The following is a 15999-nucleotide window of genomic DNA, read 5'->3' on the forward strand; positions in this document are numbered from 1 at the left end:
ACTTCAACCACCCTGACATCTGTTGGGGAGACGGTACAGCCTGGCACAAACAATTCAGGAGGTTTCTCGATTGTGTGGAAGACAACTTCCTTCTGCAAGCAATAAAGGAGCCGACGAGGAGAGGTGCCCTGCTTGACCTCCTGCTCACCAACAGGGAAGGGCTCGTTGGAAATGTGACTCTCTAGGGAAGTCTTAGATGCAGTGATCACGAGATGGTCGAATTTGAGGTCCTCAAGACAGTGAGAAGAGCGTGCAGTAGGGTCACTGCCCTGGACTTCAAGAGAGCAGACTTTGGGCTCTTCAGGAACCTGCTTAGCAAGGTTCCATGGGATATAGCCCTTGAGGGCAGGGGAGCCCAAGACTCTTGGTTAATATTCAAGGATCACCTGCTCCAAGCTCAGGAGTGTTGCATCCCAACCAGAAGGAAGTGCAGCAGGAGGGCCAGGAGACCTCCTTGGATGGATAAGGAGCCGCTGAGAAAAATCCACAAGAAAAAAGAGGCTTATAAAAGGTGGAAGCAAGGACAGGTGGCCTGGGATGAATACAGGGCTGTTGTCAGGGTAGTTAGGGACCAAGTTAGGAAAGGTAAGGCCCAATTGGAGCTAAACTTGGCAAGGGATGTTAAAGATAATAGGAAGGGATTTTACAGGTATGTAGTGGCTAAAAAACAGACTAAGGACAATGTAGGCCCCCTCCGGAAGCTTTCAGGAGAACTGGCTACACAGGACTTGGAGAAGGCTGAGGTTCTGAATGGCTTCCTTGCCTCAGTCTTCACTGGCAAAGGCTCTGACCGCAGCACTCGAGTCTTGGAAGGCAGATGCAGGGACTGTGAAAACCTAGACCTTGGGCCCACTGTAGATGAGGATCTGATTCGAGACCATCTTAAGAACCTGAATGTACACAAGTCCATGGGACCTGATGAAATCCATCTGCGGTCCTGAAGAACCTGCGAATGAAGTTGCAAAGCCACTGGCCATCATATTTGAAAAATCATGGCAGTCACGTGAAGTTCCTGATGACTGGAAAAAGGGAAATATAACCCCCATTTTCAAGAAGGGGAAAATGGATGACCTGGGGAATTACAGACCAGTCAGTCTCACCTCTGTGCCTGGCAAAATCTGGGAGCAGATTCTCTTGGAAGGCATGCTAGGGCATATGAAATAGAGCAAGGTGCTTGGTGACAGCCAGCATGGTTTCACTAAGGGGAAAATCCTGCCTGACCAATTTGGTGGCCTTCTATGACGGGGCTACAAAAGTGATGGACAGGGGTGGAGCAGTTGACGTCATCTACCTGGACTTGTGCAAAGCGTTCGACACTGTCCCACATGACATCCTTGTCTCTGATTTGGAGTGTCATCAATTTGATAGGTGGACCACTCGGTGGATAAAGAACTGGCTGGATGGTCGCACTCAAAGAGTTGTGGTTAACGGTTCAATGTCTGGCTGGAGATCAGTAACGAGTGGTGTCCCTCAGGGATCGGTGTTGGGACCGGTCTTGGTTAATATCTTTGTCGCTGACATGGACAATGGAATTGAGTGTGCCCTCATCAAGTTTGCTGATGATACCAAGCTGTGTGATATGCTAGAGGGAAGGAATGCCATCCAGAGGGACCTTGACACACTTGTGAGGTGGGCTGATGACAGCCTCATGAAGTTTAACCATGCCAAGTGCAAGGTCCTACACCTGGGTCAGAGCAATCCCAGACACAGCTACAGGTTGGGCAAAAAGGATATTCAGAGCAGCCCTGCAGAGAAGGACTTGGGGGTGTTGGTCAATGAGAAAATGAACATGAGCCAGCTTCAGTGTGCGCTTACAGGCCAGAAATCCAACCGTATCCTGGGCTGCATCAAGAGGAGCGTGACCAGCAGGTCAAAGGAGGTGATTCTGCCCCTCTACTCTGCTCTCGTGAGACCTCACTTGGACTATTGTGTGCAGTTCTGGTGTCCTCAACATAAAAAGGACATGGTACTGTTGGAACAAGTCCAGAGGAGGGCCACGAGGATGATCAGGGCGCTGGAGCACCTCCCATATGAAGACAGGCTGAGAAAGTTGGGGCTGTTGAGCCTGGAGAAGAGAAGGCTGCGTGGAGACCTGATAGCAGCCTTCCAGTATCTGAAGGGGGCCTACAGGGATGCTGGGGAGGGACTAATCATTAGGGACTGTAGTGATAGGACAAGGGGTAACGGGTTGAAACTTAAACAGGGAAAGTTTAGACTTGATATAAGGAAGAAATTCTTTACTGTTAGGGTGGTGAGGCAGTGGAATGGGTTGCCCAGAGAGGTTGTGAATGCTCCATTCCTGGCAGTGTTCAAGACCATGTTGGATGAAGCCTTGGGTGATATGGTTTAGTGTGAGGTGTCCCTGCCCATGGCAGGGGGGTTGGAACTAGATGATCTTGAGGTCCTTTCCAATCCTAACTATTTTATGATTCTATGATTCTATGAATATCCATAACCTGAGGAATCTATATTGATTGTTTTTCTAGGTCTTAGAATTCCTTAATGGAAGCATTTGTTCTCATCTTTAAGAATATATTTGAATGAGTTGTTTGGTTTCCATTTTTGAAGCTATATCATGAGATTTAGTCAAAACTTTTCCATGTGAAAGCAGATTTTTGTCAATATAAATCACAAGAAAGAATTGTCTCTGAACTATATGTAAATGACTTTCCTGTTGCATTTTTCTCCGTAGTCTTAAAATAAATATTAAATTTTTGTAGTAATCTCAAGAAAACTGAAGACAGAAAACAGAAGTTAGAAAATCTTTTGAACTCTGTTGGTCAAAAAGTATCGGAACTCAAAGATAAGTAAGTCAGGTTTGTTTATTTTAAGGTACTAATAAAACTATTGATGAATTTACAGTATGAGTAATGAAATTTATCTAACGAAATGTCTTTCCCTGCTTTGAATTTACATCAAAAGTAGCAATAATTAGACTTTCTAGACCCTCAGTGGAAATGAATACTATTAGAATAGAGTTCATCTCATCTATAAGATGAAATGCTCCTTTAAAGTACCTGTTTCTTGTTACTGTGTTAGAAGCCTTCAGTGTAAAAGATAAAGCGGTATGTATCTCACTTTTAAAACTAAGAGGACTTTCACGTCTCCTTTGGACTTTGGAAACATTCCTATGCAAGACTTTCAGTCATCACAGCTTGAAGAAAGGCAGTTCTTTTTCTTATGGTGGCCTACTTTCCTGACAGCTAGCTAACTGTCCTTTTAACTTAGCATCTCATCAAGTACATTATTTACAGTGCCATAAAAATTGCTGTGGTGAGCTTCTATACTTTCTCCAAATTCAGTAGAATACAGTTCTTTTAGTTTGAGGGTTCTCTTATGTAGTTAATATGTATTGCTATTGACCTGACCTGACATATGTGAATATTACTAAAATGTCATGTTGTGTAGGATGAAAAAAAAAAAAAAATTGTCGAATTCTCCTTTTCATTCAATTATATAGTGATGTCTTAGATTAACTAGATACTGTACATTGCAGTTAAATATATATTTTTTTAAAAGGTGAATAGTAAATGCATTATTTTAATTAAATATTAATTTACCTGATTAGGCATTAAACATTACAAAACAACGCCTAAACCTTGACTGTTGTTTGGGGCATGTTCTTACTTGCTACTAGTTTATGAAATAGAGTAGTGCACATGGTACTGGGATCATCCATGTGAATTAGTGATTTTCTCCTTTAAAGGTTTCATAGTTTAAATTTACCAAAAAAATGCAAATGTACAATATGCCATTGAGCCTGCTACTGCCGTGACTAGGTGCAGAACAAAACACAGTCACTAAAATCAAGTCAGGCTGTTTAAGTAGAAGAAGGAATGATTTTGAGACGTTATAGTCTGTAATACAAATGTATTTTTAAATCTCACCTGTGCATCTATCTAAATTTTGTTAATTAAAAGTCCTAAGAAGATATCTGACAATTAGAAGCAGAATGTATAAAAAAGATTTTGGGGGGATTAATTACAAATTCAGGCAATTAAACTGCCTTGAAAATAACTGTCCAAAAATTCAGTAGTTCATGCAATGAAATGCAATTACAAACAGTAGTTTTTTTACAGGTTCCAGAGTAGAACAACAGAAGCGGCAAAACTTGAAGCAGAACTAAATAAAGCGCAGAAAACACTGAAAGCTGCAGAGGTACTGATAAATCAGCTCGATAGGGAACATAAAAGATGGAACACTCAGGTTAGTGAAAATTTTTGTAAGCAAATCTTGTAGCTAATAATGTGAAAGTTGAGGTTTTGCACTGTTTGGAGAATGTGAGTTATTGCCATTCTGTGTCTCCTAAGTACATTTTTTTAATTTCTCGTTAGAAATACAAGCTTTTCTCCCTTCTGAAACTTCCTTGCACACACAGGCCCTCCTTCAGCCTGAAACAAAAAGGAAAATTTCAAGACATATACAAGCTGAAAATAGCTGTCATCTCAAGAAAGTGATGCCAAGCTTTCTTGGTTATCTAAAACTGGAAAAAATCTCCCTGCTGAGAGACGTGGTCCTGTCTCTCAGTTGACACTGAAAAAAGCCTAAACAATTAGACTAAGTGCATTTTGAAGAACCAAAGTTAGGGTTTGATGAATCCTTCCTGTAGGCAACTAGCATAATGGAAAAAAAGCTTGATTTTTCTGTGAAAGTAGCTTTAAAGCTATCCCATCTTCTATAGTAAGGATTGCGTGTATTTGAACCCCAGATTTTAAACATTTCTAAAAGTGATTGCTCACAGTTTTTCTTTCTGGTACATTACCCCTGTCTTTAGAAAGCTCAGGTTATCTATTAATGGTACACATTGTATTTTTCTCCAAAATATTGCAACATTTCAAAGCAGAGGTAATGTAGTATAGATAAGTTATTTGAAGATATATGACAAATTTATTTTATCATGTAAACGTACAGTGAGTCACATTTTTGAGTGTAATAGGTACATATAATATTTACATATTGTAAGTGGTACTCACTAGCTTATTCTGACCAGGGATGAGTATTTCTTATTTTTCTTACTATATTATTTACCCAGCTGCTTATAAGTGAAAAGGTGAACTGTTCATCAGATTGATAGATTTTTAGTAGGTAAGTTCTCAGAAACTTCTGTTCATGTTCTAGCCCAGATCTAAAAAGAACTTCCCATACTTTCATGTGTGTGTAGCTGTGAGTTAGTTATGTGTGGATACCTGAAATACAAAAGAGAGAGACTGTGTCAGTTGTATTCTCATGGAAGGAAGATTTAATTCTTACATTCTAGTAACTGAGGAGAAATATTAACTTTTGTTTGTAATATATCTGTATACTCTGTTCTAATTTTTTTTAAGGTGTCAGAGATAACAGATGAACTGGCTACACTGCCTAAAAGAGCTCAGTTAGCAGCTGCATTTATTACTTATCTTTCTGCTGCTTCTGAAGATCAGAGGAAAACCAGCTTGGATGAATGGACCAAATCAGCAGGCCTTGAAAGTAAGTGTGTGTGTGTGTGTGTGTCTGTGTGCCTATGTATAAGTAAGCTTGATTGAGAAATGCCAGTGAGTTCTAATGGACAATCTCAATTGTCTTGGTGTTCCAACTGAAAAGCGACATTCTCTTACTCAATAAGTACTTGTATACACAGACTATTTCTTAGGATAACTCTAGAAATTCTTAAGATTATAAATACTTACAAATTCTTAAGATTTAGCTCCATAGTCCATGTTTAAAAATAAAAGTTTACATAAATAAATGTATTCACACTAACTGTTTTAAATTTGCCACTGTGTTATGAATGCTTCTGCTTTTCCAGTTATTTTTTCGATATGTGTTAGTAACATCATTAAATATTTTTTATAACACCAGCTGGTTAATAGTACTAAGTTCAAGCAATAAAATAATAAATGAAGGGAAATCTGCAGACTTGCACTGTAGATTAGACAGAGTTTTTGCTGTATATAGAGTGGTAAATGCTTAAAAATTATGCAGACTACAATATTAGCAAAAACTTAAAATTTTTTATTTATAGAGTTCGATTTACGGCGTTTCCTGTGTACAGAAAGTGAGGAGCTAGTCTGGAAGAGTGAAGGTTTACCTTCAGATGACCTTTCAATAGAAAATGCTCTTGTCATTTTGCAGGTAATTTGCTGGGATTTTTTGTCTTATTTTGGAAGTATTTCAATTTCTACAGATTTCAGTAACATGGCATCATTCTGGAATTTTGAACCATTTCATTTGTGTTATTTTATTAGCACCACAGAACACACAGAGAAACCAATACTTACGTAACTCTGGGTTTTCTGTAGCAAAAAGAAAAACAGTTAAAGAAGATACATATTTTTTGGGTTTGCTTTTATAATTTTCTTCCAGATGTTGAAAAGGCAAAGCCTGGTATCAGTCTATTCAGGCTTAAAGAGTGAATAATTATGAACACCAACACAAACAGTGGAAGATTATATCCTGTGTTCACTTTGACATATCATTTCTAGTATTTTTTTCTCAGAAAAAGGGAAAAGCCATGTGCAGATACATTTTACAAGAACTAGATTTTAAATCCTTAGATAATCGTCTGATCAGCTCTGTGATATAGGGTGCAAAATATCATTTATTTAAGGGCAGTAGCTAATAATATTTGACAGAAATATGATAATTTTATATCATTTAGTTTTATTGTGTGGTTATATATAGATACAGAATAAATGATATTCATATAGAGTTGCATTTATGCGCATAATATTGTTGTTATAATGTAGTAATATATTAGATCTGCTAGAAAGTAAAGATTTAGTGCTGTGAGGAGAATCTGCATTTCCACTTGGATGATTGATGATTCTCTCAAATCAGCTACAGCCTTTTCTCTGATTTAAATTTATTTTGCTTTTTCATCGTGATAGTACATCTAGTTACTCCTTTCTCAGTTGATTAAAAACTCTTCAATAAATACCATCTTGTACCCTTACGGTTACTTATATACTGTAATCAAATCTTATTTTTGATTTTCCTGAGTTGAATAGATCGAGTTGTTAAAAATCTCACTGTGTATGCAGAGCTTTTCAAGTGCTCCCGCAGCCCAACTAATTCCTTATGGGCAGTTTTTTCACCATCCTTTTAAAATTGAAGTGAATGCGGTATTTTACCAAAGTCATTTACAGCATGGTTCTCAAGCTTTTATGCTGCTCGTTGTCTTTTGATGTTTGGATATTGTTTATGTTTCCCTGTCATGCAGCTTGAGATCTGTGTTACTACTTAGTTTGAGATAGTAGGACTCAGAACCTTAAAAAACCCGAAACCTTGGAAGTGTTCTTCTATCAGAATGAACTAGAGAATTTCTGAAACTATATGTTTAAACCCTCAGCCAGTTTGCTGATGACACAAAACTGAGAGTGGCTGATCAGGGGGTTGAGCTGACCCCAGAGGGTCCTTGACAGGCTGGAGAGGTGGGCTGACAGGGACCTCATGAAGTTCAACAAGAGGAATTTCAAGTCCTACACCTGGGGAGGAGCAGCCCCAGGCACCAACATGCCTTGGGGGTTACCCAGTTGCAAACAGCTTTGCAGAAAAGGACCTGGGGTCCTGGTGGATGCCAGGCTGTACATAAGCCAGTAATAGGCCCTTGCAAAAAAGGCCGATTGTGTCCTAGGTTGCTGTAGACAAAGTATTGGCAGCAGGTCAAGGAAATGGGATCCATCTCCTCCTCAGTCCTGATGAGGCCACACCTGGAGTGTTGTGTCCAGTTTTGTGTTCCTCAGTACAAGTGAGACATGGATGTACTTGAGAGGTTCTGGTGGAAGGCCACAAAGATGACAAAAGAGCTGGAGCACCTCTCCTATGAGGAAAGGCTGGAGAGCTGGAACTGTTGAGCCTGGAGAAGGAAAATACTTATATTAATTATTATTTCTAAAATGCATTAAGGTCCAAACCCAGATGTACTGTACCTTTGCCCCTACAGGAAGAAAAAGAAAAACTAATTTTGTTACTAGGCTGCTATTGTTTTTAAGGGTTAAAAAAATGAAATTAAAATGACTGTACTTTGGAGAAATAGAAAAGGACTTTGTTCAATTTTATTCTTAAACAAAGTAGATTTCAGTAAATTTATTTATTTGTCTATTTATTATTCTTCCCCTAGAGTAAAGTTTGCCCATTTTTGATAGACCCTTCTTTCCGGGCTACTGAATGGTTGAAGACACATTTGAAGGAATCACGTTTGGAAGTTATTAATCAACAGGTGCAGTATTTACTCTTGGTCTTACAGTTCTTTTCTGCTTGAGCTCATTCCATTCCAGACTTAGAGAGCAGTTTTTAAAGGGGTGTGACAGCAATCACTGAAAATGGGGTTATATTCCATGAAGCATGTAATTTCTCACAGAGTTCTAGGTTACAAGTACTCTTACATGATATTGAAAATTTGTTTACTCAAGGAGGAGATCAGAGTATTTAAAATTGAGGGTCAAAATCTGGTATTACTTCTACAAGTTTATCTCTTTATGCTTCTCCCTCCAGGAGTATCAGTATTTCCTGCTGAGAGGGAAATAGCAAAAGGTTTGTAAACAGAGAGATCTTTTGTATTCTTGGTTGCAGTTCACTTTATTTCAGGAGTATGTATACACTTCTTCCCTATGATCTTTGTGTTGTATTCTTTATATTTGAAATAGAAGGTTGGATTTCAGTTTGAGATTAAGGTACCTAAGATTAATTGTCTAGGTGCACCTGAAATGTAACACAATACCTATGGTAGACCTGCTTTTTTCTGGTGTGGCACTTGGAGAGCTCGGCGTGTTAAATGGGTTGCCTGTATATCAGTAATTGAATAGATCAAACTTACTTAAACATTTGTCATTAAACCCTGAAATATCATATGATGCTTGTAATAGAATTTTTCATCGATATTAGTGAATTTAAGATTTAGACTCCTGGTTCTGTTCTCCTTTCTGTTCATTCTGAAGTGTTAATATTTCATAAAAACATGACTCAAAGCAATTTATTTTTATTTGCCTAGGACACCAACTTCTTAACTGCTCTTGAGCTGGCAGTGAGATTTGGAAAAACACTTATTATACAGGAAATGGATGGAGTAGAGCCTGTACTTTACCCATTGCTAAGAAAAGATCTTGTTGCTCAAGGTAAATTACCAAGATCTTTACAAATGCTTGTTCAAAGCTTTTGTAGATTAGATCTGTATATAGTATATAAAAATTGATTTTTCTGAAAATATCAGTATTGTATAGTTTTTTCCTCTCTAACATTAACCGGCTGCTAACACTTCAGTGCATGAAATAAGCTGGAGATATGTCTTGTTTAGTAAGTGGAAAAATGCTGAAATGTATTTAGATTTTTTTTTACTGGAATTATAATAAAATATTTTTATCAACTCTTCACAATTAAACTTTTAAGTTAATTTCAAACACGTAGTTTTATTTAGATTTAGTTGCTTTAAAAGGCTGATATGTAAAATTGAGTTGAAATTTTAGCAAAGATAATAATAGAGTATCTCAACATGAATTATGTTGGGTTATATTACGTCTTTTGAAATTATATCAAAAGAGACAGGTGGATTAAAACAGTACACAATGTATGTTTTAAATATTTTCCAAATTATTGTTAATTTAGACAAGCATTAGTTGCACAGCCTATACCTGTAATTTAACATTATGAAATTTGGGCACTGAAAATAGCTCAAGACTCTTTTTTGTTGTCAGATCTAATAGTGGCCGAGGTAGAAGTAATTCTTTCAATGTAAATTCATGGTAAAAATAAATGTAGAACACCACCAAAGTGGTGACTTCAGGGATCTGTAGGAGGTTAGGTCGAACATCTTTATAATTTTTCTTTTCCACTAGCTTCTGTTCAACTTCGGAAAACAGAGATACAGGATTGCAAGTATTTTAACTGTTTTTACTCAGGGAATCAAATTAAGAGATGAATATGTATGCAGAACTGTGGAGAAAGAAGATTAAATAAAAATATATTAGGTTATTCAGGGAAATTGCTCATAATACTCAGGAATCCTCTTTTGAATGTTAATGTGCTAAGTTAATGCTAGGTCTCTGCAAGTCCAAACTAGGAGCTGGTTTTTGAAAAGGGAGGAAGAATGGGTTGCTGTTTGAGTCTTTTCATCACTTCGCAAGCGAGCACACACTCCTCTTTGTGAAAAAGTGGAGGTGGGAGCCTATCTGTATGATTTTGATTGTGATGACTCTACATCTTTTCATTACTTGGAATGAAATGTAAAGAAAAATATGAATATATGTACTGCAATAAATTTGTCTAAGTACAGCTTTCATTTTGTCTTTGACATTTTTACAGCATAGGCCTAAAATTTATTTTAATCTTTGGCACAGAAGCAAAATTGGTATGTGATTTTCATCTCTGCCAGTGTTTTAGCAAGAGATTTATATTGAGAGCATTTCCGATCTGTGCCTAGTGCTAAAAATAGAGAAGAGTATGTTACCTCAGAAATTTCTCGTGAAAGGAAATTTTCCCTTTGAAACTTTTCACCTTATAATTTTGTTCCTCCTTTGTTTTTAGTATCTGGAGGCAAAATCTTACTCTAGTCATGTCATTGAGTCTATTGTTCTCTGACCCTGCTAGAATGGAAACTCATGGTAGAGGGAAGATGGCGAGAGGCCATCCATGTGCTTTCATTCTGTGACAGGTATATCAAGAAATGTCAGAATACTAGCAGTATAAGCAGAGATTGAAAACCATGACGGGAGAAATTAAATATATTGTTTCTTTCATATTGTGATTACATTAAATGCTTTTATAATAAGAAATATTTATGGGCTATTTTTTAATGGAATGTTTTTCTTTCAATTTAATAACTAGATATTCCAGCATCTTTAGTTTCATAGGCATTCTCTTTAACAATTATCGTAGAAAGTAATTTTAGTAGAATTATGATCGCACAGTAACTTTCTACAAGTAAATGTAACAGATCCAGAGATGAAATCTAGTGGGTTTGGATTACATTCAGAAAATGTCGAACCATCTTAAGTTCACCAGTGTGTAATTATGGCTAGTGCGTTTTGGTAAAACAGTTTACCAATGCAGAAATGAGTGTAAATGAGTATGGTTTAAGTTATGACAGGATTGTTACACAAAAGGGTAATTGCCAGTGCATCTTCTGTTGTCTGTTGTCTCCTGTTCATTGTCTGAAGATTCATTAGTGTTCTTTTACTTCAAGTGCTTTTTTTTCCATTTATGCTTTTTGTACTAGGTTACAATATTTAAACTACTCTGGTGTATTAAATATGTTCACCATGTAACTTCCTTACACTAGTGCTGTATATTGCATTGTTTTATCTAACAATGCAGCATAGGTTATGCTCCTTAAGTTTTTAAAATTTATTTTTCTTTCTGAACAGTTACAAATTTTGATAAATGTTCACATCTATCGCTCATAAAGTATTACACAAATAACTTTTTTTGAGATAAATCTAGAATGTGCCAATCAGAGTATAACATTATTTATTTTCTACAGGACCCCGTTACGCTATACAAATAGGTGAAAAAATGATAGATTATAATGAAGATTTCCGTCTTTTTCTATCGACAAGGAACCCAAATCCCTTCATTCCACCTGATGCTTCTTCTATTGTTAGTGAAGTAAACTTTATCACGACAGGAAGTGGCTTAAGAGGACAGGTAGGCATTTAGAATAAAACCAATGTAGGTATAGCAGACATCTGTAGCTACATCCAGCTTCTGGAAGAAGCCCTGTGGTGTGGTTTTCATTAATGCTCATGGAGATATTTTCTAGCACATAAATATAAATGGCAACATCAATGCTGAAACTAAATTTGAATTTTTAAATCTTGTTTCTATGCACTTAGAATTGAGTAGTGAGTCCAATAGAGAAAATGGAAACCATCTCATTGATGTCAGTTGCAACAGATTAATTACTAAGCTTCTGTTTCCTGTTCAAGATGCATTTATGGTACTGTGAAAACATTATTGTTACTGCTCTCCAGTATCCCAGTTAGAGAATAATGCAAAGATAACTTGTGTACAGGAAAAATTTGGTAGAACCAAAAAGCTGTATATTTTACTTCTTTCAAAATGTTAGTAGCTTTTGAGTATTTTTCTTTTTTTTTAACATCTATTAAGTAAAATGTAGCATAAAGATGGAAGAGAGAAAGAAAAAATAGGAATTAAGGGAAGAAAATCCCATTTTATTTGTTATGAAACAAGTTTTTCCAAACTAACAAGAGGCTTAGAATGGGATGTAAATAAAATGTCAGTAAGTAAGATATAATTCAAAATTTGAAACACAGAGATATGGAACCAGCATTGTACAATGTAACCAAGTGAGTTGACTCCCTTTTTTAGTGGAAATACAGAAAAAGGCTTTTGGTTTTTTGTTTTCTCTCTGTTGGCAAGAAAGGGCTTAGGCTTTTGGTACACCTGCTGGAAAAAAATTTGCTGCCATTCTGCCGAATTTTTTGCTTTCCATTACTTACATGTTTTTGTACCTGATAACAGTATATACTAATGAAGGCTGCCAGTCATTTAAGCACAGATGTGATTCAGATTGAAGTGCAAAGGTTGAGGTCTCAGCATAAAAGGGTGTACATCAATGTCCTTAATAAAGTGATACAGTGCCTTTTGAGATGTCCTTCAGTATCTCACCTGACCAACATCTACTGTTACACAAAACGGCATGGCTCACAGTAGTTCCTGAATTATACTGGCCACTGCCGGCTATTCTGGATGGCTACGTAGATTTAATGATGTTAGATGTCTCGGGCAACTGAGTAAACACTCAGAAGTCTGATTGCAAGAATATAGACTATATACCAATATATGAATAATGAGTTTATGTTTTTCTATATAGATAATGAATATATATTGCAAAATACAAGTTTTTTTTATGCTGTTGAATAATCTTGTTTCTTTTTAGCTTTTGGCTTTAACAATTCAGCATGAAAAGCCTGATTTGGAAGAGCAGAAGACAAAACTGTTACAACAAGAGGAAGATAAGAAGATACAGTTAGCTAAACTTGAGGAGTCTCTTTTGGAGGTAAAATAAATTCACCTCCTTTATATCTGTTAGGCTAAAAAGTCTATTGGTCTAAAATAATACCATATTGGTATTATTAGAAATAATACAAAATACCAGATTGGTATGTGTTTGAATGAAGATGGTGAGAGTGTTGGAATAATGAGCCCTCAGAATTTTTGGTTTGAGAAAATAAAACCATTATTTGCCTAGGGCTGTTGGAAGAGTAAAGTAGATAAAGTATGTACATTTGTCATGAAACCATAGTATTTCAATACATTAAGCATTATCAAAGTTAAACACATGAATAGATAAAGACTTGTTAAGATAGGTTAGAAATATAATTAACTAATGCATTAAAAAAGAGAAAATATTGTTAAAAATTATGCTATTTATTTTTCAAATTATGAGTTTTAAAAAAGGTCACATTTTTAAGCTTGTGAATCATGTTAAATGACTGTTTTCCCAGTTGAGAAATTATTCTGTATTGTGAAAGGAAAAAAAACCTGACGGAAAAATTTCCAGTAGAAAATGTAAATATGTCTTCAGAGACACGTTTAAAAATGTATACCTCCACATTTGTTCCTTGTTAGCAATGAACTGTATATTCTTTATACTTAACATTTTGATTTCTTATATTTACAATTAATATTCTCAATTTTCAGTTTACCTTTTTATTTTAATGAAAGTAATGATGCTTGGAAACACTTGTACAGCTCTATCAGAAAAAGCAGCTTCCAAGGAAGAGGCACTGTTTTCTTTTTTGTTTATATCGTGTGGACTTCATAGAACTGTACTTCATGCTGATAGGAATCATCGTCAAATCCTTTTTTTTTCTAAGATGTCATAGGTGCAGAGAGATTGACTTGCTGACTCAAAACCCTTAGTCAAGTCATAGAACTTCTCAATATTCAGAACAATGGACTTAACATAAACTAATTGGTTTTACAAATACTAAGCTGAAATCTTACTTGAAATTGTGATGGGGCAGATTTCTCTTACAGGCACAGGGAAACTTGTTCTAAAAGAATTCTATATTCACAGCTCATCATGTTTTTGGCACCTTAGTGTCTGCCAGAAGCTGAGTTCAGAGATGCAAGAAAAAAAATGTCCATTCTTTAGAACAGATTCTCTGTGTGATGCTGGAACTCCAAAATCTTTCACATTTGTCCAGTCTGAATTGTCAAGTGCAGAATTTCCAGTAGTTGGTTCCTAAGATAACAGCAACAAAGAGTGACCAAGTGTTAACACTGAGGTTGATTTCACCTTTGGCATTCTTCTTAGTACTGAAGTCAGAATACTGTTTGAAGAAAAAACCCCTAATGCTCAGTGGAAACTGACAGGTGCTACATGGACTTTGTCCACAAAGAAGTCAGTGTTGGAGGCGATCTAGCTAAATTCCAGTTAATCCAGAACCAACATTAGCATGCTATCTGAACTACTATACTGGTTTTCTCCTGAAAGCTTTGGGACAAAGCCACACATTCTGTGGCTATCTCATAGCTCCCACTATAAATCCTTATAGCAAAGTCAGACTCCTTGAAAAAACAGATGATCTTGGCCTTGAACCTAAGTTCTTTTCAACTAGAGAACAAAGTGCATTTTACTGTTCTAACTGGTGAATTTCTTCCTCCAAATGTCCTGAAATTCTGTTCTACAGGTAGTTCAGAATTGACTTGACTAACAAGAAGCCAATTTGGTGATGTTGTCTTACTAAGAAAAAAAAATAGTAAAGAATTGTAAAAAATAATAATAATAATAAAAGTACTGAAATGCATTTACTGCAGGTTAGTAAAACCCCTTAAAATATAGTGAACCATTCAAGCTTTTCCCACTACTTACTAGAATTGAAATTGTTTGCACAGGAGAACTAGGGGAAAATGTAGGATATTATCAAGGATTTTAGAGGTATCTTTTAAAACAAAATTGTTGTGAGTATTCATTTCAGTTGGAAGAGAGAACTAAATTATATAAGGGATATTGGAATGCTTTTGAAAGTAAATTAAATGAATCCGTGAATGACTGGGTGCAGGAAATCATTACTAGTAGCCATTTTCAGGTTAAATTGGTAGTTAAATAGAAGAAAAAAAAACCTATTTTTTATTTATCATGGGGATATTAGAGCTAAACCTCTGATCAAAGAAACTGTGCTCCAAAGCTTCCTGCCAACTTAAGTTTCAGAACCTGGCAGTCTGTTTTTTTGGAGTTTGTTCCTGGGGTTTTATTTTCTATGCATCTAGTAATGACCTGCTTTCTAGTACACTTGATACATTGAGAGGACAGCTTCCAAAATGGTTGCTTTACAGGGTTTTTGTAATGTAACATAGATGGCTTTTTTTTTACTTTTTCCACAGACACTTGCAACATCACAAGGCAATATACTAGAAAATAAAGATCTGATTGAATCTTTGAATCAGACTAAAGCAAGTAGTGCACTCATCCAGGAATCACTTGCTGAATCTTGCAGACTTCAGAGTTTCCTTGATAAGGTAGAAGAATACTTTGATCTTTTATTGCTGTTTTTCTCCTGCTAAAAATAGTTATCTATATAGAGAGATACTGATTTTATACTCCTATATCCACAGGAGTATAAAATCAGTAACATGCTAAGTTATTTTTTTTGAGTAAAAGGTATGTGGGATATGCAAGTACAGAAAGTATTTTCTTGAATTAAATTCCTTTGCTTTACATATGATGAATAACTACACAATTTAAAGTCTGTTAGTTTCAATTAAAGGGATTTTTCCCAAGGACTTATGGGCAAGTAATGGGCTTTGACTTTATTTTTGCCATCTACTCTTATCATAGAACCGTAGAATAAACTAGGTTGGGAAAGACCCTTAAGATCATCAAGTAGAGCCATTACCCCAAGACACACTCTTGCAAACAGTGTGGCTCACATGGATGTTCTTACTTAATATATCACTTGCTACTGCAAAAATTTAGATCACTGCTGATGCTATTAATCTAACATACTGTTTTAGTAACACACAGTAGAGGTTTTCTCTTTGTTCTTATTTGTTTAAAAT

The 15999-nt window shown here is 36.1% G+C and overlaps 1 protein-coding gene across 1 annotated transcript in view; it reads left to right on the forward strand.

Moving 5' to 3' along the window:
* The window catches only part of DYNC2H1 (dynein cytoplasmic 2 heavy chain 1), a 166597-nt gene that overhangs the window by 61143 nt on the left and 89455 nt on the right, over positions 1 to 15999 (forward strand). The window contains exons 60-68 of the mRNA XM_005149725.4: positions 2721 to 2807; positions 4080 to 4206; positions 5325 to 5466; positions 6002 to 6111; positions 8099 to 8197; positions 8969 to 9092; positions 11453 to 11616; positions 12872 to 12991; positions 15325 to 15459. Coding sequence (XP_005149782.2) covers positions 2721 to 2807; positions 4080 to 4206; positions 5325 to 5466; positions 6002 to 6111; positions 8099 to 8197; positions 8969 to 9092; positions 11453 to 11616; positions 12872 to 12991; positions 15325 to 15459 — 1108 coding nt within the window. The remainder of the gene's footprint in view (positions 1 to 2720; positions 2808 to 4079; positions 4207 to 5324; positions 5467 to 6001; positions 6112 to 8098; positions 8198 to 8968; positions 9093 to 11452; positions 11617 to 12871; positions 12992 to 15324; positions 15460 to 15999) is intronic.

This window comes from Melopsittacus undulatus, chromosome 2 (genome assembly GCF_012275295.1).
Source record: "Melopsittacus undulatus isolate bMelUnd1 chromosome 2, bMelUnd1.mat.Z, whole genome shotgun sequence".
In the NCBI taxonomy this organism is placed as follows: Eukaryota; Metazoa; Chordata; class Aves; order Psittaciformes; family Psittaculidae; genus Melopsittacus; species Melopsittacus undulatus.